General features: G+C 37.0%; 1 protein-coding gene across 8 annotated transcripts in view; it reads right to left on the bottom strand.

Annotated features, from left to right (window-relative positions):
• The window catches only part of ZNF451 (zinc finger protein 451), a 122188-nt gene that overhangs the window by 53149 nt on the left and 45539 nt on the right, over positions 1–23500 (bottom strand). For 7 of the 8 annotated variants that reach the window (XM_007484142.3, XM_007484144.3, XM_007484146.3 and 4 more), the window contains one exon: positions 18106–18186. In XM_007484142.3, coding sequence (XP_007484204.1) covers positions 18106–18186 — 81 coding nt within the window. Of the gene's footprint in view, positions 1–3574; positions 3592–18105; positions 18187–23500 lie in introns of those variants that run through there. The other variant, XM_056814342.1, reaches the window with a different exon arrangement.

The following is a 23500-nucleotide window of genomic DNA, read 5'->3' as shown; positions in this document are numbered from 1 at the left end:
CAAAGAAGGAATCTGTCAGGAGCAGGGAACAAAAGAGCCATCATACAGTGCCAAGAAGCACAAGGTCAAGGAGACCAACAAATCTAGATGGGATTGATGAAAATCTGCACAGTGCCTACGAGCTGTAAATCTTGAAATTTCTCAGACATGTGAATGTTAAAAAATTCCCCATTGGGGAATTCTCCATTGGGACAATTCCCTATTGGGACTATTCCCCATTTAAAACAGTGAAGCTACTTAGATCTAAAATGTGAGAACTCTACTTAGATCAGAAATGTGAAGACCTCTACTCCACCCATACTTAAGCCTGCTTTAGGGAAGAAAACTCCTTGCTGAACGATGAAAAATACTTAAACCCATACTTAAGCCATGCCTATTTTTAGAATTAATACAAAGGGGTGCTAAGTACCTATAAAAGGTCAGGCAACTTGTGAACTTACAAGGAGCAAGGAGGAAAAAAACTTACTCAGAGATTCTAGCCTACTCAGGTGTGGATTACTAAAAGGATTAGTCTACTCAGGTGTGAATTCAGAATGGGCTGTCCTTTGGAAAAACGTCTACTGTGATTAGTAGATGGAAGAACTTAGGGGAGGTGACATAGGAGAAAACCCCCTATATAAGAAAAGGACAGGCTGTTGAAAAAGATATATAGAGTCTCTTGAGAGACAGCCTCTAAGGAGGTTGTTGAGAGAAGGACAATCTCTAAGGAGGTCTCTCAAGGGAGGCTGACTGGCTGGAACTCCCTCTGGGGAGACTCTGTCCCCCTGAATCCTTGCTTGAACAGATCTTATGGTGAGTGATTAAGGACTGACTGATCTTTTCTTTTAGGGCTTAGGCCTGGGTTGGCCAGGGCTGCCTGGGCCGGCCTATTCTTTTCTCATTTATTTCCTTTTTCTCTCTCTCTCTTTCTTTGATTCCTCATTGTATTATTAAATTCTCTATAAAACCCAGTTGACTTGGGTATATTCATAATTGGGAATATTTCCCTGGCAACCAGGGGGTCATCATGAAAAATCAGGCAGTATTGAAATGATCGAAAAACAACAAGCATCCTGGACACAACTAGAAAACAGCTGAATTGGGGGCAGCTAAGTCGCTCAGTAGATTGAGAGCCAGGCTGTGAATTTTAAAATCTCCATCTTGGTCTAGCACCCAAAAAATTGTGCACACCCACACTACACGGGCATGTGCTAGTCAATGACAAATCAGAAATAACTAACTGCCCACCTGGGCTGTCCTAAACCAAGCTAGAGCCAACCATTAGCACTTGTGAGGCACAGGAAGTGAGGTAGGGAACAGCCTCTGGAATTCGTTGACTTCCTGTGGAGAGAGGGAGATGCTAGTTGGTGTTAGAAGCTTGAACAGGGAGGATGCCCACAGACAGCTTTCCTTCAGATCAGTCACGTGAGTTAAGGACTGATTCTTTCCACCTTGGCCCTTTGGACCTAAACTCCCTCTGCCTTGGTCAGAGGTTGAGTAACCCCTTTCCCTTTTCTCCTCTCTCCTTCTCTCCCTCTCCTTTTCCCTACTCCCATTGTGATTAAACCTCCATAAACTCCATTCTGACTTGAGTGTTTCATTTTAGGAATTCCATAAGTAAATTCCTTGGCGGCCATTGTTCAATATTACAACAATCTGAAAAAGGTGAAATTTTCACCATTACAAGGCCTAGAGATAGGAGGAGGTCCTAGGTTCTAATCTGGCCTCAGACACTTCCCAGCTGTGTGACCCTGGGCAAGTCACTTAACCCCCATAGCATAGCCCTTACCACTCTTCTGCCTTGGAACCAATACACAGTATTGATTCTAAGATGGAAGGGTTTAAAAAAAACAAAAAACAGCTGAACTACTACCACCTCTTTAAAAAAAAAAGAATAGCTAAAGTTTATTAATTTTATTAGTCTTTTCAAAGAACTAGTTTTTATTTGGGATTAGTATTTCTATAGTTTCTAGTTGTTGGCTATTAAAATCTACTCTTTTGTACTTTATTGGTTTGCATTCTAATTTTTATAAATGAATATTCAGCTCATATGAATCCCCTATTTTGTTCATGTATATTTATAGTGATGAATTTAACTATATACTACAACTATATATACAATATATACTATATAACTATAATTACATAACTATAACTATCAGAACTGTACTAGCTGCATCCAAGAAATACTGATACTGTATTTTTATATAATTTTTCCCCACACATAATTACTGTTTCTACAATTTGCTCTTTAACCTACTTGGTGCTGAAAAATGTTTTCATTTTCAGTCCCATTCAGAAGGTACCAAAGCCTTTTCACTCATTTCTCTTGTTCAGTACTGTATTAACACTTCTGTTCTATGCTTCTGATAGAGTTAACTCATTTTAAAGTACCCTCCCCCTGCCATGTTTCCATATAGATATTCTCTTCCCCAATAGGAATCAGTGGTACCCTTTTTTACCCATGTAACAGATTTCTCCCTTTTCTTTCCCATTTCACCATTTCTTTTATCATTTTGCCCATTCTCCCATAGGCTCTCTCTACCTGAAAGATCACAGGAATTATTTGATTAAAATATATAACATTGCCTTCTATTTTCTTCTTCCCCTCTGCCCTTTTATGGAACCTCCCATTCTATAATTTATTCCAAGCCCACCCCAAAAAAAATATGCACATGATCCCCGGGGTGCTATGACATTTAGTCCATGACATTTCAGTCCTGATTCTTCACCAGCCTTTCATTTTATTTCTACTTTTACCTTTCTCTTCCTCTGTACTTTTAGAAATAGCTAGCCGTTTTTTGTGTTTGTCATTTCCTTGGTTGTTGAATTTGTCTTCCTTATATTTCTAAGATATGGAGTCTTTGTTTTGGTCTAGTTTTCTTTCAAAGAATGCTATAAATGCTGCTTTTTAAAATAGAAGTACATCTTTTTTCATTAATGATTTGGCTCAGGTTTGCAAAGGAGGTTCCTTTTAGGTTAAATCTTGAGTTTTTTTCTTTCCTTTTTTTAAAAAAAGTCCTTAATCTTCCATCTTAGAATCAATATTATATTGGTTCTAAGGCAGAAGAGTGTTAAGGACTAAGCAATGGGGGTTAAGTGACTTGCCGAGGGTCACACAGCTCAGAAGTGTCTCAGGCCAAATTTGAACCCAGGACATCCAATCTCCAGGCTTGGCTCTGAATCCATTAAACAACCCAGCTGTTCTCTCTTTTTTCCCCTTTTATTTATTCATTTTAATTCAGCCCCTTCCTTACATCCCCCTTCCACACCCTCCTATTTCTGGTGAATGCAGAACTTCATGTTATTTTAATTTCCTTTCCTTTATATCTGAAAGTTTTTTCTCTTGGTTGCTTGTAGAATTTTCTGTTTGTCATTCAAATTGTTAAATTTAATCACTTAGTATTAGAGTTGAAGCATAGGTTTACCCACACATACCCCTTTTCAAAAGGTGATTTATGGATTCTTTCAATTGGTACTGTTTTGTTCAGAAATTCTTAGTAGTTTTCTTGAATTACTTCTTATATTGCAGTATTTGGATTTTTTACCTGTGTTCTCCTTCAAGATCTATAATTCTTAAGTTGTCTCTACTCACACTGTCACTGAGATCAATCTTCTGCTTTTATGAAGATCATGCTTTCTTTTAGCAGTAATTTCTTCAGACTGTGAATACAAAGATACAGAAATAGAGGACAATCAGCTGTCCTTTTATTTCTTTGGTGAGAATTGCCACAGTGGATTCAAGGTTTTTTTCTATTCTGTCCCATTATTTCTGCTATGCTGATCATAATTTTGCTTTCACCATTTTTTTATGTCCTGAGCCATGTAGATAGCTAACATGTATTTTTTTTTAAACCATTCAGAAAAATTCTCTTAGGCCTCTCTTTCCTTGAAATACACAGAATCTGCTTCCTCATCATGTTAATTCATTTTCCTTTTTCTTATAATACTTATTCACATGTCAGAATTATTTTACTTAATTTGAATATTAATTCATTTTCCTTTTTCTCATAATACTTATTCACATGTCAGAATTATTTTACTTAATTTGAATATTAACTCATTTATACCATCTCTGCATATGTTCAAAGTATTTAACTGAGCTTTCATTATGCTGAGAGCTTTGGTAATTTCAGTTTTTTCCCCTTCCTTATAGTCCACTACTGCCACTTTCTGATTCCTTTTCCACTTTGAAGGCAGTTTCCCTAGGGGCTAGATCTCCTCCCACACTAGATAATTTAGGCTCGACAAAACTAGCTCCAAATGGATGCTGTATTCCTTACCTCAGACCTAATGGAGTGTTATACAGATATACGTACATATGCCCTCTTCCTCAGTTGTCTGGGTGAGCTCTGTAGCAGCAGAAAGCACTGCCATACATAACAGGAAGAAGACATTTGCAAAAGAATTGTGTTAAGAGTAATTGACAGGAGCATGTGACAGAGAGTCACATGGGAGCCTAAGGGTCAAGATGTGGGTAAAGATTCTAAAGGTCCCAACAGTCTTGGCACTTTTCTCCTGAAGGACTTGGGTTTGGAGGTTTGACAACAGGTTTCTGGCTTTTGGTGTGCAGCATACCAGGCATCTTAGCATCTTGGAAGTATGATTGATGTATTGATATTGTATCCTGTATATTCATTTACCAGACACATGGTCAGATCTCTTAATGTTCACTGTATGGAAAGGGACAGTCCAAAGGACTAGCATAGGATGGGCAAATTCCTGGGCTGGGCCTTGACAGCCAGAGTCCTGGCTTGGAGTACATTCATTTGCAAAGTGCAGGTTGGATTAATCTCCTCCTCTTTGATTCTGTCATTGTCAATGCCACCAATGTAAAAACCTATATATCATGTCACGTATTGATTAATCACCTCCCACTTGACATTCTGAAGGTCCCCAATAAAGGCTGGGGAACATGTGTGAGCCTCTCTCTTCCCTCCTCTCCTCTTACACCTCTTGCTCTAACAGGGTTTGCTCTCCCTCTTGCCTCTTACAATCTTGATCTTGCTGTGGCCTATTATGTTCCTCCTGTCTGACTGACTTATACAGGGCAGCTGCCCAACACATCTACCATTAATCTCTTTGCCGTGTGGCCCATGGGGGATATCCCAGAGCTCTCAGCTCCACGCAGGTTCTCTTGGTCTTCATACTTATAATTTCTCCACTTGCTTTTTCTCTTTCTAGAGAGGTAATCATGGAGCTCGCTCCTCACCAGGTGTTTTAACTTGTGGTCTCTGAGTCTGTACCTCTTCCTCTGACTGCCTTATCTATCTCACATCCATATTCCTCTAGCCTCCATTCTCCTTCTCAGGTAACCCTCCTACAGGTAAACTATATAGGAACTGCAGGTAAGTTTGCTATATGGTGATACCAGCTGAAGAGAGAAATCTTTTCAACTGGCTGCTGGCAGCTAGAACAGAGGACTGAAGACCCACTTCTCCACTGGACCTGCTTTGGACAGTTTTCATCTGAAGATCCTGGCAGATCCTGGCTCATTTGATTGAATTCCACTTGTGAGATTTGGTGTTGGGGAAATTTATTGTTTTAGCTTAGATAAGTTAGGTTAAGATAGGTTTATAGAAATTAGGGTTTAAGATTAATTGTAATAATTCCCCTTACCCCTTTTTCCTTCTTCCCTTTCCAAAAAATAAACCCGATTTTTATATGTTTCCGACATATATACAATTTCCTACATATAAAAATTAGCCCTGTTGTTAGTTCATTAAATTGAATTAAACAGAATTAGGATTTTTCATATCCTAAGCCATGGAGATAGCTAAAACTGAATTATCTGTTGTACATGATTCTTGTTTCAGAGATATATGCAAGGACATGAGGATCAGAAAAAACGCCCAAACCCCTGTCTTATTGGTCATATGACCTACAAGTGTGGAAAGTAAACTAGACTGACAGTTTGTAGGGGAAGGGGCCAACTGGGAGTGGCAGTGGGGTCTTGTGACTAGCACTTCCTTCCTGCCGAGTTGGGACTTGCTTCCTGGTGTTGGAGGAGAGAGGAGCTTGTTCAGCCCAGTCTGGTGTGGTGTGCCACCTCTTTCTTGGTTCTGCCTGAAGATTCAAGCCCAATCTCTTCTGAAGGTTAGACCTGTTCTTATTTGCTTTCTATCTACTGCTAAGATTCTGAATTATACAAACTGGATTAATATAGAGTAGACAGGAGTGGGAGAACCCTCCACCAGCCTCTGGGGCCTGGCCTCAGGTCTGAAGCTGAGAAAAAACTCCAATTCCAACTGGGTTTTAAACTTTATATTATTTGAATTCGCAGTCAGATAAGTGGACTATCTTTTCTGGTCATAGAGGGAGCTGAACTTCAGGTCAGTCATTCCAGGACAAACTGTCCTTATTGGACCCCTGCTGTTTCCTCTCAGCAGGGAGCATCACCCTCCCTTGCATCACCACGCAATATACCCTCTCTTCCCTCAACTCCTCCATACCCTGCTACAAACCTCCCATTATCCCCCATTTTTCAAATCCTATTTCCTTTCCCAATAAATATTACAGAAGTCAGCAACAATCTTAAAGGCACTAATAAATTATGAAACTATCTCAATAGCACTAATAAATTGATTATGAAACTATCTCAAAGAAAAGGTTACAAAAGAATTTAAAAGATCACAAATGGTGCTTTTATTAAGAAAGGGATGGGGGGAATGGACCAAGAGGACATCAAGAGTTACCAACTCAAAGTGACCAGTCAACATGCACTTATTAAGCACCTATTATAAACAGGCTTTCTTTTTTTTACCCATATGATAAAGTCTCTATAAGAATCATCTAAGAACATATAAAGGACATTCTCTATTCATAGCTGAGCTCTTTGTGGTGGCAAAAAACTGGAAAATGAGAGGATGACCTTCAATTGGGGAATGGCTGAACAAATTGTGGTATCTGTTGGTGATGGAATACTATTGTGCTCAAAGGAATAATAAACTGGAGGAACTCCATGTGAACTGGAACAACCTCCAGGAAATGATGCAGAGTGAGAAGAGCAGAACCAGGAGAACATTATACACAGAGACTGATACACTGTGGTACAATTGAATGTAATGGACTTCTCCATTAGTGGCAATGCAGTGATCCTGAACAACTTGGAAGGATCAACTAGAAAGAACACTATCCACATCCAGAGGAAAAACTGTGGGAGTAGAAACACTAAAAAAGATAACTGCTTGAATACATGGTTCGAGGGAATATGGCTGGGGATGTAGACTCTAAATGATCATCCTAGAGCAAACATCAACAACATGGAAACAGGTTCTAATCAAGGACACATGTAATACTCAGTGGAATTGTGTGTCTGCTACAGGAAGGGTGGGTGGAATGAAGGGAGGGAAAGAATATGATTCTTGTAACCAAGGACTAGTGTTCTAAATTGACTAGATAAAATAAAATAAAAAATAATAATAATAAAATAAAGGATATTCTCAAAGAAAATGAGTGGTTTTGTATAGCATACCACATGTTTATCATTCAACAACTTAAAAGCATCAAAAGATTCAACTTTTTTTTTTACTCACAAAATTACAGTCTTAGAGCTTTAGAGTTCATTGAATCCAATCCCTTTACTTTTCAGATGAAGAACTTGAGGCACAGAGTAGTTAAGTGCCCATGACTGAGTCATATAGCTATCAAGTGTTGCTAATTCCAACTCCAATGCTTTATAACTTATGCTAGTAAGCTGCTGATTGACACAAAAAAATAGCATTACTCAGAAGAGTAAAATGTATCCCTTTTAATACAAGCCTGAGACAAGATATTACAAGCTAGTCAAATGTTTCTATCCATATGTCAACGCAAGAATAAATCAAGACCACAGCTTCCAATTACTTCATGAAATCTATTTGATTAGGCCAAAGTAAATGAAAAATGCACTCTGCCCAGACTATTTAGAGAAAGCTCATTGAATTAATACATCAACATCTACTTCTTAGATATTGTATACAAATAGACAATTATCTCAGCCCTGAATTTAGGAGATCAGGATAGCCCAAATCAGGCAAACTACTGTCTTCAAGGATTCTAAATTGATTTCTATTGTTAAAGCCCATCCTTTTTTAATACAAATAATCACCTTCTATTCTATTAGACCATGACATATAAAATATCACAATTTCAGAAAAATTCAAAAATAAATATGGCAAATTGAAAGAAGAAAGACATATGCATGATAGGTATAAGCATACTCTTCTAAGTTAGTAAAATTTGCAAGGAAGATATGGAATAAGACACTTCAATAGCAATGAATATGTACATAATATATAATTCTTTAACTAGGAAAGGTAAATATGTGAAAATAAAATGATGATAGCGTAAGTGTTGGGATTAATATTCCTGAAATGGCAGGAGAATGAGATGAAAGACTTTTCTGGAATGTAAAGTCTTTTATGGAATTTTTAATGACATGGACAAAAAACACACTAAATGAAAATGCATTGAGGGGCTATCATTTGTAATGGTGAGAAGTACTGACATTAATAAAATCATTGACCTACCAAAGACCACTATCACAATAATAGAATATTAAACCTGAAAAGGGGGACAGATTCATCACAACATTCAGGGATATTGGCAATAATCAAAGTTGTAATGCATCAGGGCAGGCTGGAGACGTCCCAAATGAAACATTGGTCTTTAAAAAATATCACAAATGTGGGTATCCTAGAATGTATTATCATATAACTATGAACAACAAAAGTCCCAGGCAACCAAGTGGAATGGAACCAACTTTCATATTAGCCCACAGGAGTGCCATCAGAGCAAAGCCTTAGGAGTCTTCTCCATGATTCCCTTAGGGATATATATAGACAGAAGTACAGTAGAATGTTAGCTATGAACTTCCCTCTTAGGGAAGGAGTAGAAAGCAACTCTGTCAATCAGAGTACATGTATCCCATTGCTCCTATCAACAAAAAATGCTTAACCAGTTTTTATAAAAAATTTTTACTATATTATTACTTGAGATTGTACTCTAAATCTTAAAAGACAGGTTTTTTGTGACTGACCCATCAACCCATAAGATTCTACTGACTTAGCCATACTCTGTTTTTTGTTTTGTTTTGTTTTTAATTTTAAAATGTTGGGGGTTGGGAGGAGGGACCACTTGACCTATGTGAAGATTAAATTTAACTCTCCCCTGATTGTGAAAATTAAATTAATTCCCCTGCCCATTTTTAGATTTAATCACCAAAAAGTATAAACATGCTACTTACAAGTGAACATATTTAGATCTAATCACTAAAAATGTAAATATGCCACTTAATCATTAAGTGGGTAGGTCTGTGACCCACATGTGCAATAGTGGGTGACAAATCAGAATTAAACTGACTGCCCCTGGGCAGTCCTAAAGCAAAGCTTCAACTGGGATTGGTAGACATAAAATTGGGGGAAGGCACTGGAATTGACACTAAAGAAAGTGTCTTCAAAATGGAGTGACAACTTCCTGAGTGGAGTTCTACTTGGAGCTGAACTTCCCATGAGAGGGAGTTCTTCATTATTTGAAGTTGAGACTGGAGAATAATCTGCTGAATGGACCTGTGAGCCCCTATTCCTGGCAAGGCTGTTCTTAAATCTCTTCCTTTGGACTGAAACATTGTGAGTGAAAAGGCTGACTCCTTTCCTGGATTTTCTGAAGAGACTAGCCTCAGGAGAGACCTACCTCTTGAGAGAGACTTCTCCAGGTCCTCAGCTTTGCAAAGGCCTCTTCGGCTAAGTACTAACTTTGCCTGCCTGGGTTGAACCAAGGGCTGGGAGTAAATTACTTAGTGCTTAGGCTAGATATCTTACCCTATTCTCTCTCTGATTTTCTTACTTCACTCTTTCTGTTTTGTAAATAAATTGTAAATAAATCTTTTTGAAATAAATTAAATTCCTGGCAACCATATTTTAAATATAACACAGTCCAAACTTTTTATATAATTAAACCCTTTTTTTCCTCTCACACCTACTGCTTAGTTTTACTGTAAGGAAGTGTCTCTATAACATGGAGTGATTTCCAGACTGTCAGGCAATAGTATCATGTTATGATGTTGTCTAAATACTTTACCTTAAGTGCAAGTATTTTACAATCTTGAAATATTTTATTTCTCCCATACTGTATAAATGAATTATGCTGTGGGGTTTATGGAAAAAAGAACATGTGTACACATGGTAACAGAAAAGAATGGCCTCAAAAGCCACATTAGAAAAATTACCACAAAAAGAGCAACATGGTTTAGACACATTTTGGCAAACATATGGCATGTGTGCTGGAGGGGGCTGGCTCCCCCTCCCCATCTCCATAAGCATCTGAGGACATTTCTCCCATCACCTGCCCCTCTGCCCAGTAGCCTAATGGGAATGCTTCTTCCTTCCCCTGTTTAGGTTAAGGGAGCGGTGCACATGCAATGTGAGGGTTACAGTATGGGCACTCAGGTTCTAAGGTTTCTAAAAGGTTTGGCATCACTGGACTAGACAGCCTTGAGAGCATATTGGTGTATTATTCTTCAAACCTCTCCTTAACCACTAAAAGCAACTGTATAAGGTTACATACATACATAAAATTACTCAGAGGTATTAACAAGCTAAGACTGCTCAAAGGGCTTTTTTACTAACAGTTAATGTAATGAAGTTTGGCAAAATAATTACAATACATAAATGAGAAGAAAAAATTTAGAGAACTACATTTAGTGAGTGGAGAAAACTTTTGATTTCATGATCACATTTCTACTAACCTTGTTAACAAAGGTACCAGTTTGAACACATCACTAAAAATGAAGACACAGCAAGACATCTACTATAAAGATAAACCTCTGAATAAATTAAGAAAATTAATTATATCCCCTAATTAAGATAATGAAAAATACAATGCTAAATCCAGGATTATTAATAACAGGAAATAATATTAGTACATTAAGATGACAGTCCTCTCAAATGACAGCTAAGCTAATAATTTATGGGCTATTTAAGGCAACCCTCTAAATAAGACATGACACCATAATACATGAAGCAATTTATGACCTAAATATAATTAAGATGCATACCCCCAAATAAAAAACATTTACTGTATATACCAACTTAAGATAACTAATCATTTGGAACCTTGGGAGATTTTAGGCAAGTACTGTGAACTTCGTAAGTCCTAAAAGAGGAGGATTGATGCATAACTCTTGTCAGGAATCATTAAAATCTAAAATATCATTTAATCCATGCACTTAACTCAACCATATCAGTAAAGCAAAATTAAAACCTGTAGATAAAATATTTTTATGAGCTAAAAATTGATAGTCATATCTCAAAGAATTGCTACATTTCCTACCACTAACTACAGGAAGGCATAAAAAATTGGTTAGTGGCAGTAACCAGGTATGGCTAAATTCATTACTTTCAAATAAGACATCATGGAGACTAGAATATAGAAACTGTTGTCTTAGATCCTATTGCAATACCAAGAATATGGTATAAATTTTATAACATCAAATTTATGACAGAATTAAAATGATTTTTTTTCCTCATTCCATGTAGCAGGTTAGTAAGATACTATAAAAAGCAGCAAATGTTAGTCTATGTATATACTCTGACATAAAAGCATCTGGATGTAGTCATAATGGAATGGGTCATGGCTTTTCTCTGTAGGAGAAATCTTTTTAGAGCAGACACTAAGGGGAGGAGCAAAAGGGGAAGGGAAGGAAGAACAGAGAGGGAGGGAGGGAGCATATATGTATACACACACGAGAGTGTATGAGGGTGCTTGGAACATTCTTCAAATGGTGAAATTCATGACAAGTCCTTGGTTCTCTCTCCCTTTCATCTCCAATAAGAATGGGGAAGAACCCTTTTAACAGATATATACAGTAAATCAAAATAAATTCTTATATTGTCCATGTCCAAAAAACATACCTCTTATTCTGAGTAAGGAGTACCTCTTCATAAGAAGGTGGGTAGTTTGTTTCAATACCAGTCCTTGAGAATCATAGTTGGTATCAATGTATTCATAAAACTTTCAAAGTTGTCAACTTTCATTATTAGATAAATTATTCTCTTTGTTCTATTCACTTTATTCTTCATTTGCTCACTTACAAATTTCCATGTTTCAATGAAATCATAACTTAATGAGTCTATTTAGTAAAATAACAGAGAACAAAGATGGATATCTACAAAATACATAGGATATGGGGCAGCTGGGCGGCTAAGCTGATTGAGAGCCAGGCACAGAGACAGGAGGTCCTGGGTTCAAACACTTCCTAGCTGTGTGACCCTGGGCAAGTCACTTTTCCCCCTCCCCATTGCCTAGCCCTTACCACTCTTCTACCTTAGAACCAATATACAGTATTGATTCTAAGAAAAAAGAGTTAAAAAAAAGATTCTTAGGATAATGGCAGATGGAAATGGAAGCCATAAAGACCATGACAAATAAATTGCTAACAGAATACTAGAAGTATTCAAGAACACTTGAATATAGCAGGATTTACTTAGATATTTAACCTTAGAAATTGTAATACCTTGATGGTGTTCCAAGTCCTAGAAAAAAAAATGAACACTCATTCTATTTGGTTAATTTCTCCCTCTGAAGGGAATTTAAAAAATAAGATCCCAGAAAGTGGAATGCAGGACCTGTGATCAACTTTCCTCCATTAGAAATGCTATTCCAACAAATCAAACAAATTTTGATCTTTAAAGAGAGAAATCTTAAATTGCTTCTGAACTTGATTTCATGAATGATCTAGGACAGGGGTCCCCAAACTTTTTACTCAGGGGGCCAGTTCACTGTCCCTCAGACCGTTGGAGGTCCGGACTATAAAAAAAACTATGAACAAAACCCTATGCACTGTAAAAATGGAGACTTGAACCCTGGACTCCAAACCCCAGAAGTCCTTGCTCTGGCTCCCAGAATGCTTTGTAATCTCACTGAGATCCTCACCTGGGCCAAGAGCAAATTATTATTTAAAGAGTCTCCGACGGCTCTCTTCCTGTTGCAGCTTGCAAGCAGATGGGTCCTTCATGATGTAGGTGAGGTTGAATGGGACTCTCAGCCCACGTAGACATGTGCTTTTCTTACTTGTATTTTCTTAAGTTCTTAATCTTAAATAAAACTCTAAAAATATAATACTTCTAAGAGAGAAACTAATTTTAATTGTTACAGCACACTGCACATATCTTATTTTAAAGTAAAAAAATAAAATGGGAATCCAATAATATTTAAAATAAAGAACAAGTAAATTTAAATCAAGTTGACCGGTATTTCAATGGGAACTATGGGTCTGCTTTTGGCTAATGAGATGATCAATGTCTGGTTCCATATTCGTCACTGATAATCATAACAAGTGATGCAAGTGTGCATCAGTTAGTCTAGATCTGGTTGGAGATTTAAGATGTTTCATTCTGGAAAAAGTCTGTTCACAGACATAAGTGCTGCCAAAGATGGTTGCCATTTTGAGTACATGGTTCCCGAGATTAGAATACGTCTCAGAGGGGAGAGATGCATAGAAATTAGGCAAGCTGCTTGACTTGAATGTGTCTTTCAGAGAGTCACAATTCTGCAGTTCAGCCAGTTCCATTTGGTAAATTGTATACACATTTTCAATGTCAATAGAAAATGGGTTATGGAAAAGCTGCATGTCCTGTTCATGGAGATGAAGCTCTTTAAATCTGAATTGGAACTCCTTTTGCAACTTTTCCAGTGAATCCACACATGTTTCTTTTGGGAATGCAATCAAGGGCTTTTCTGCTAACAGATTTTGATTTAAGGGGAAATGGCAGAAATTTTCCTCCTTCACTTGTTTGATAAGGAGGCCTAATTTTACTTCAAATGCTTTCACATGTGATTGCATAGCACAGATGAGCTTCCCTTTTCCTTGAAGTTGCACACTGAAACTGTCGAGTAGCTCTGTTACATCTGTCAGAAAGGTGAGGTGCCATTTCCATTCTGTATCATTGAGCTCTGGTACTTCTTTGTTTTTTGAAAGCATAGATGCTGTAATCTGTGGAAGTAAGTCATAGAAATGTCTCAAAATCTCCCTCAACTCAGCCAACAGATTTCTGTGTGGTACGGAACATCTTCATAGGCAACATTCAGCTCAGACAGAAATTCCTGAAATTGTTGGTGGTTTAGTACATTAGCTCTAATGAAGTTAACACAAGATACCACAATTTTCATAACAGAGTCCCACTTTGGTGATATACTATGAAGCAGCACATGTTGGTGGATGAGGCAGCGTATGGCTATTGGATGAGAATGGTCACATTTGTCCAACTCTTGGTTAATGCAAGTAATTACTCTTTTCTTAGACCCCACCATGCTAGGAGCACCATCAGTTGTTACACTGTCTAGTTTAGCTCAGTCTAGCTCCAAATCCTTCAGTTTGGGAAACCTTTTCATAAATATTCTCTCCTGTAGTTGTTCCTTTGATGCTTTGCAGTGCAGCAAGCTCTTCCATGATTTTGAAATTGTCATTCATCCCACGAATAAAAATTAGAAGTTGTGCAGAATCACAAACATCATTGCTCTCATTGAGTACCAAGGAAAAATAGGAAAGTTTTCTTGTGGAGTTTTGCAAATGCTGATGCAAATTTTCTCCCATTTCTTCAATCCTTCGAGTAATTTTAGATCCTGAAAGACTAACTGTACTGCCTTTTCTGGTCACATCTCTTTGGCAACAGAAAGAAGGCACTCTAACAAATTCTTGCTCCACGAATGGTCTGCCAGTGCACACGATTAGCTTGGCAACTTGAAAACTTGCTCGCAGTGATGAAATATTTAGCTGCTTCTGCTTCACAAAAGTATTTTGCTGAGTAGTGAATGTATTTTTCAGTTTTAATATTTTGCCTTTTCTCACATCTCCAACCAATCAATCATATTAATCTTTATGTTGAGTTTGATAGTGTTGATGCAAATTGTATTCTTTGAACACAGACACCACATATTCTGGCATATCAAACACACAGCTCTTTCCTTGTACTGAATGAAAAAGTAATCATAAGTCCACTGTTCTTTGAATATCCTACACTCCAAGTCAACTCTTTCTTGACGTCATTATTTCCTAGGGATTCCAAATTGCTATTAGTAAAATACCAATAGATATATACATCTATATAGCCCTACAAAAACAATATACCAACAATAATTTTGCCCACACAGAGGCATACAGAGTGCACTGCCCATCAATGCAGTATGGTCTGTGTCCATCAATTCAGCCTTACCAGTCCATATCATTTCAGCCTCACCAAGTGGCCATACTGGTGGAACTCCACTTTTATCTCAAGCTTACATTGGTGCAGTGCGGGAACCAGCACAATTACAGAGTCGGTTTCTCCAACTCCTTTCCAGTTCACACTACCCTGTGTGAATTGCACTGCGATCTGTGAACTCACACAGGAATCTGATCGCATGGGTCTTAACCCATGGGTTAAGACCCATGCGATCAGATTCCACAGCAGGAAAAAAGAAGACACGACATTAATGTGTGTCCTCTTGCAGTCCGTGTTCATGGATCTGTAATTATAGACCATAATATGAAAAACACTTCCTACTTCCCCCACATAGTACAATGGCAACCATACTCCCCCACATGCACAACATAATGGCCCCTATAAACCTCCCTTTGCCCAAAAGTCTTTCCCCACATTACTACACAGTACAATGGCCCCAATACTCCCCCAGATGCACAACATAATGGCCCCTAAAATAGGGGCCCCGAAAACAAGACACTGTCTTATATTAATTTGACCAAAAAAAAAAAAAACAGGGGGTGTCTTATAAGACATCCAGTGGCAGTGTATCACAGTAGAGGCCTACTGCTGATATAACAGGCCAGATTCTAGGAAAATTTAGTCATTTATGTCCATATATACAAGATGAATATTGTTCTTTTTGTAAGTTTTTAACGTTCCTTTTCTTTTCTTTTCAACCCTTACCTTCTATCTTAGAATCAATTCTAAGAGAAATAGGGGCTAGGATTTAAGTGATTTGTCCAGGGCCACACAACTAGAAAGTATCTGAGACCAGATATGAACCCATTCTCCTGAATATAGGTCTAGTGCTCTATCCTTTGTGATACTTAGCTGCTCCATCCTCTTGATTTCTAGTATATTTAAAGGTTCTTATGAAGGTACAGAGAGGAAGAAAGGATTCTCATGACCTAGTGATGGATTATATATGGTTTAGCTACAGCTAAGTACATTTCTGTAGCAGTGGAGGCTCTCAATAGAAGGGGATGACTAATGTAGTTTCCCATAACAGCTCCTGTGATAGAAGCAAACATCTGAGAGGGGTGAGAATTACTACACACCACCACACTGGAGAAAATTCCTGGGTGCTCACCCCAGGTGGAAGACACTCTAGATTTGAACCATTCTTTAGAACTTGACTAGAAAATCAAAAGAGGAAAAAAATTGCTTTTATTATTACATTAAATTACAGAATCAGAATTGCCTGTCCGGTGAGTGAAGAGATATTTTAATTCAAAAAAGAATTATTAAAACTAAAAGGGGGAGAGGGTGTGCAGCTGGGTAGCTCAGTGGATTAAGAGCCAGTCCTAGAGACGGGAGGTCCTAGATTCAAATCTGGCCTCAGAAACTTCCCAGCTTTGTGACCCTGGGCAAGTCACTTAACCCCCATTGCCTAGCCCTTACCATTCTTCGGCCTTGGAACCAATACACAGTACTGATTCCAAGACAGAAGATAAGGGTTTTAAAAAAACAACTAAAAGATGGAGCAGCTGGTAACTCAGTGGATTGAGAGCCATGGCGGTCCAGAGACAGGAGGTCCTGGGTTTCAAAGCTGGGCTCAGACACTTCCTAGTTGTGTGGGCAAGTCACTTAACCCCCATCTTAGCTTAGCAATCAATACACAGTATTGATTCTAAGATAGAAGGTATGGGTTTAAAAAAATAAATAAGAAATTCACTTGGCAGAGATTGTGACGGCCAAGTTCATATGATTCAGCCCCCCACACACCTAGTCTTCACTATTAAAAGTGATAACCAAGGGCCATATTAGAAAGAATGGAGGAACAAAGGGATGCCTATGTTTGTGCCTACTCTATACGCCTCACATTTTTTTGTATGCCAAATCTATCTGATCAAAATGGCCATTTTTCTGGACCACCTCTGGTGGCGGTGAAAATGGCAGTATGAAAGGTTACTTGGAGAGAAAGCCCAGTAGAATAAAATATCTCTTCCACTATTCAAGGTCACTTTTGCATTCCTTTTTTTTTTTTAAAGGTGGGAGGATGGAAGAGCTGTTCAGTCATAGAGAAGAAATAAGAGCAGAGAGCTTTCTTTATACTGATGTAAGATACTAAAAATTCCCATTTAGTTGGTGCATTCTTCCCAGTGATGTCATTAAGTAGGTACAGATTCTACTTTATGGATGAGGAAACTAAGGCTCAGAGGGATGAAATGACTTTTTCAGATCACACGATGATTCTCTCCTCAACACACACACAAAAAAAGAATAGGACTAAGATATATATTGGCTTCTTAGCTCATTACTGAAAATCTACCAGGCCATTTGGGTCTTACTATTGTGTTTTTCCTATATTGGCAGCTGAGCGACGTTAATTAAGAAACCATAACTGATAAATGACTTTAATATTTGTATTTGAGAAAGGGAAGTCATCAGATTGTTGGTAAGTAAAGTTGTTAGGGAATGCCTAATTTATGGAACTCTATTCCCTAAAGAATATTTATCTCTTTTTCCTCTTTACCAAGAATACAGTGGAATATGTCCCCTCTGAAGCAGTTTCTGATCATCTCAGGCTAGAGCCCTGTCTTATAAGGTATCTGATGAAATCAATATGAGGAAAAAGAATAGTTTGAAGTCTTTCATACCAACTTATAAGACCTTCAGATTGGACTTAATTATTTTGAAATCTTCTCATATCCTTACTAAAAAGGTAGCAGAGGAAAACTAGAAGTGAGAATTCAGTCTCTACAGAAGACTCCAAGTATATTCCTCTCTCAAAGCTCACCTGAGGGACCTACACAGGAAAATCTTTGAAGATGTCTATCTCCAAACCCTCCAATGTGGAAAAAAGCATTAACTAATTTAATGACTAGATCTATCCTCATTCTTGGAAAGTGCCATTTTAACTGAAGAACTGGAAAATGGTATAAATGAAATACAATGTACTTACGTCAATATGAGAAGTGCTAGGTCCTTCATCATCACTACTAACCAGATCAATATATTCAAGGACAGGTCTCAATGGTCCTTCCTAAAAGAAAATTTGAAAAAATTTACAAGTCAGTGGACAGTTCAATTCAGAACTTTTGGCATTAACGATGCTTTTTTGGATGAAAGGGGCAACAAGAGATGGAATTAAGACGAAAAGCCCACAAATGCCTTGCAAGTCACCAGTGTTCATGAACAAGATAGTAAAAAAATCTCAAGGAAAATAATTAGAATCTTTGTGAGACAAACTGAGAAAAACAAAAAACATTAATTCCTTTGAAAGAAGAAGAAATTGGTATCAAATTGTTATCTAGAAATATTTTTTATCAGGAATGAAAAGCTGTATTGTACTGAAGGCCAGTCCTTGATACTATCATTCTCAATCATTCAGGTTCTAAACTGTAAAGTCATCTTTGACTCATCTTTTTTGGTCACAAAATCTGTACAATGAGGAGGACTATAGATATAAGCTGACATTTTTGTAGTTCTAAATCTATGATCCTGTGACATCTTTTCTTCCCCTCCCCCCAGCTTACTTGCCCCAGTTTTGTTTTTCTTTACATGATATGCTGTGCATTACATTTCTCATTTCTTAAAACGCCTTAGCAATTTTATTTTCTACCACTAAAGAAATTAACACATGTGTAAATGCAAACATTTTTGCAACTCAAGGTTGATTAATTAGCCTCACCGTAAGAAATACTATGAGAAAACTGTAAGAAAACTAATTTGTAAGGTTTCAGGTCATCATGTAATCTCCATCACTGAGGGGAGAAATTAGTGCAGACAAGCCTATCTTCTTCATCCACTGTCAACAACTGTTGATCACCTGCCACCAACAGGAAGATAAATAAAAAAGCCTTGGGAATGACAGTTCTCTTTCTAGTCTAACCCTTGTAATAGCCAGCATCTAAGGAAGCAAGGGAGGAAGAACCAGCCATGTCCAACTGCCAATTAAGCCACTTACAAGGTCAAATCACCACCTCCCCTCAAACCCTGATGGAAACTGCTCCAAATCTTGAATTTGAGAACTTTGAAAATAGCAATATTTCCAATCTACTGACTATATGCTTCATTCTGAGAAGCCAGAGGAAATGCTGCTTGGCCACTGCTCCTACAGGTGCTATAGCCACAAAAACTGAAGACTCAGAAAAGAAACTACTCACCACCAGAGTCAGAAACTGATAGGATTTTATCAGTAGAAAATGGTATTAAAAAGAGACATTACCTTCTGTTTTGCTACTGCACCCTAAGGCCCATGGGACCTTTCAATCTGATTTGAAACTAAAACTTTACCTATATTAGATTATCTCCACCATTCCCCCTTTAGAAAATGAATTCCTTGAAAGTAGGGACTTACTTTTTAATTTCTATTCCTAAAGCTTTGCACTTTCATTCATTGCAACACTAAGTGCAACTCATTTGTGATGCTTTTCAGCATCCTGAAACAAATCCTGAAACTTAAAACTCTTTAGATAGATACTATGGAAGGTCTGGCCTTTTTATACCCTATGTAGACCTGATTAAGTACTACTGAATTAAACTACTCAATCTGACAAGTGCCAAGTCTACAAAAGAACCATACTTTCATCAGGAATTTCTCCAAAGATAACCTATCCTGCTACAAAGTGGCCCTCCATTCAAATCCAGGCTACCCGATATATCACTAATTGTTTCCTCAACAATACTTTAATCATGTTGTTACTCTACTAAAAAACATATAATTATTCTTTGAGGAAAATCAACTATATTGTATCCAATTTTATTTTTACTACTCTTATATTCTCTATTCTTATCAAGACAATCTCTTCACTACAATTTATGCTTCATGTTCTTTCATGAATATCTTTTCTATCCAACTATTCAAATTCTACTCATCCTTCAGAGCCAACACTGAATAATCTTTTTCTCCAACCATACCCAGATATACTTTTCTCCTGAATTGTTTTCAACAATTTTGGCTTATACAACACAATGTGAGCAATAACATTTTTATTCATGGGGTCTTTTATTCATGTAAAGTTCCTGAAGTCCTTGAAAATCAGACAGATAAGCTTGTATTTGGTTGTAGATGTGATAAGGAACCATTCTAAGTTTTTTAACAGATGAACAACAAAGGAGCATTTATTAAGCTTCTATTACATGCCAGTCATATGCTTTGGAGATACAGAGACAAAAGCCAAATAGTATATACTCTTGAGAAACCTACATTCAACTGGGAAGAAACAACACTTAAAAAGATAAGTAAATAGAAAATATTTATTAAGTGAATTTAGTAGGAGAATCAGTCCCTTCACAGTTAAGCCTGGAAATAAGAACTTTGAAGTGAATAGCTTTAAGAGTCAAACCAGAAGCTTTATTTTATCCTTGAGGGGACAGGGAACCACTTCTTGAACAAAGGAACATAGTCCAACTTGTAATATTTAAGCTTAAGAAAATAAATTTAGCAGTCAGAGGACCAATATTTAGTTATAAAAATATCATTAATTGTTCAACAAATTCCAAAGCATGAATTGCCATAAATGCTTTTGATAAGAATAAATGAGAACAGGTAGGTAGTTCAGGGGATAGAGAGCTAAGGCTGGAATCACATATAAATAAAATGAATTTATTAACAAAGAAGGGAAAGGTAAGGGAGGATAAGGGGAAGGAGTTGCATCTGACTTATCCCAGTTATTAAACCCACTATCTAACTACCCTAAAGTGAATACTTTAAGTTACCTTCCCTTGCTACACTAGCTATGTGACCAGAGGTGATTCACTTACCTCTCATTGCCTACCTATAATTGTTATGCCTTTGATTCTAAGACAAAAGGTAAGATTTTAAAATAAAAAGAATTAATGATAAACTAGATAGAAATTAACAATGTATTTCAAAATATATTTACTTATAAAAGTAATGAGATTATTTCATACTAACATAAGTATATATTTTATAATATAAAAATAAATAAAATTATATATTTATTTTAATTTTTTAAAGAACTAGATAGAAAAATATTAAGATTAAAATCTAATGCCATGTGCCACAATAAATTCAAAATAGATATGTGACATAAATATTAAAGATCATAGCTTTAGAAGAAAAGTCAATTATATCAATTATATACCTTTCACGGCTATGGTAGAGGGCTGAATTCTTTACCAAACAAGGGTAAAAAACAATTATACAAGACAAAATATATAATTTTCCTTACATGAAATTGAAAAGCTTTTTGTAGCAAAAAAAAGCAGTGGAACTAGAATAAAACAATCTTTGCATTAATTATCTCCAATATGAGTCTGGCAGAGAAGATATATAGGTATAACAGAAACATATTAAAACAAAAGGGCTTTCCCCATTTAAGTAGCTAAAGGAGATAAAGTTCTCAAAATAATTACAATTAAAACACTCCAAATCATGGATATGAAAAATATAAATCAAAACAATCTGGAGGTTTTGCCTCACACACAAAAAACTGGCAAAGATGATAAAAGATAGGAAGCATCAATACTGGAGTAGTTGTAATACAGGCATACTATGTTTGCTGGTGAAATTGTGAAATGCAAAGCATTTTGGAATTTTGCAAGTAAAGGGCCTACATGAACATAAACTTATTATCCAGAATACCACTGCTAGGCAATGAGGTCAATAACAAAGAGAAAATTTCTATATACACCAAAATAGTCATAACAACACTTTTGTAGAAGCAAAGAAACAAAACAGATGCCTATCAAATGGGGAAAAGTGAAACAAACTGTGGTACATGAATGAAATGGATAATGCCATGCTGTAAAAACCAGTGAACATGATGAATATGAACAAAGTAAAGGAGGATAATGTAGGCAAACAATATACACAAATGCAAAAATGAACACAGAGAGAAGTATCTTGATGAAACAAATGAAGCTGAAGGCTATAAAAATTACAATTACCAAATGTGACTTCAAAAATTATATAAAAAAAAGATCTCAGAGGTTCCATATTCTTTTGACCATGGATGTAAAACAGTGCACATGACATATTTTAAAAAATATATTATTAATTTTTACTGAACTTTTTTTTTCTTCTACTTTATTCTTTAGTAAAATACTGTGGAAGGTTGTGGTAGAGTGAGTGAAGGGTGGTGATAGATCGAAAAATATAGGTGGAGCAGCTAGGTGGCTTAGTGGATTGAGTGCCAGATGTATAGACAGGAGGTCCTGGGTTCAAATCTAGCCTCAGACACTTCCTAGCTGTGTGTCCCTGGGCAAAACATTTAACCTCCATTGCCTGGCCCTTACTTCTCTTTGCCTTGGAACCAATATGTAGTATACATTCTAAGTGGGAAGGTAAGGGTTTTTAAAAAAAAGAGAGAGAAAGAAGGGTTAGCGAGTGGAGAGTGCAGGGGAAAACATATTTGAGCTTCTTTCTGAAAAGAGCTGAATGTTCAGCTAAAACTCAACAAAATTTGAAAGAAGCTAAAAGGTGTCACTAAAGATTGTGGAGGGAACTGGGAATATTTTCCTTATCAATGTGTTCATTAAAGAAAAGAGACTCAGAAGAGAAAAACTGATTTGGGATGTGAACAGCTAGGCTAAGAAGGTAATATCTAAAAACAAGATTTGGGATTCTGATTCATACCTAAAAATACAGAGCCTCCTGCATCTGTAGGATTCTAAGACCTACTGTGGATGGGTGAAACTATGGATATAAGCAAACACCTGCTGATCCCAAATATAATATGATTTCCTTATACATATATAATTAAGTTTAAAATACTGTACTTGTACTGTACTTGTAATAAAAGTACAGTGTGCATTATTATACAGTACTGTGACCTCTCTCTCTATTCCTGCCCCTCAGCTCAACACTAAAGTCTACATACACACACACAAACACACACACACACAAAATAAACCCTCAAATAAAAGCAAAAGAAGTGACATACAAGGAAAATGCTGCCAAAGACAGACTTCTAGCAGGGAGAGACCTGTGCCCCACTCTGCCTATCAGGAAGCCACCTGATTGCATGTCTATCTTTTGACCATTTGCTCAGTCTGGCAGTTGACCTCCAGTAACTGAAACCACAGGAAAGCAAAACCTGAGATAAAGGGGGGACGGGGGGAACTCCTATATATAAGGATGACAAATCCCTGGCCATGGATAGAACATATTCAACAAATGACAGTTATATTTTCTAGATAAATGGATCTAAGACAACCCTAAGGGACTCATAATGAAAACTGTAATCCATAGCCATAGATAGAAGGAATGGTCAAGAATATGAATGCAGATTGAACCATACCACTTCTCATCTTCTTTCTTACATGTGTGATATATGTCTTCTTTCACAACATGAAGAATATAGAAATTTGTATTGCATGCCAATATTGAA

This window comes from Monodelphis domestica, chromosome 2 (assembly GCF_027887165.1).
Source record: "Monodelphis domestica isolate mMonDom1 chromosome 2, mMonDom1.pri, whole genome shotgun sequence".
NCBI lineage: Eukaryota > Metazoa > Chordata > Mammalia > Didelphimorphia > Didelphidae > Monodelphis > Monodelphis domestica.
This window is presented reverse-complemented; position numbering and strand designations above follow the sequence as displayed.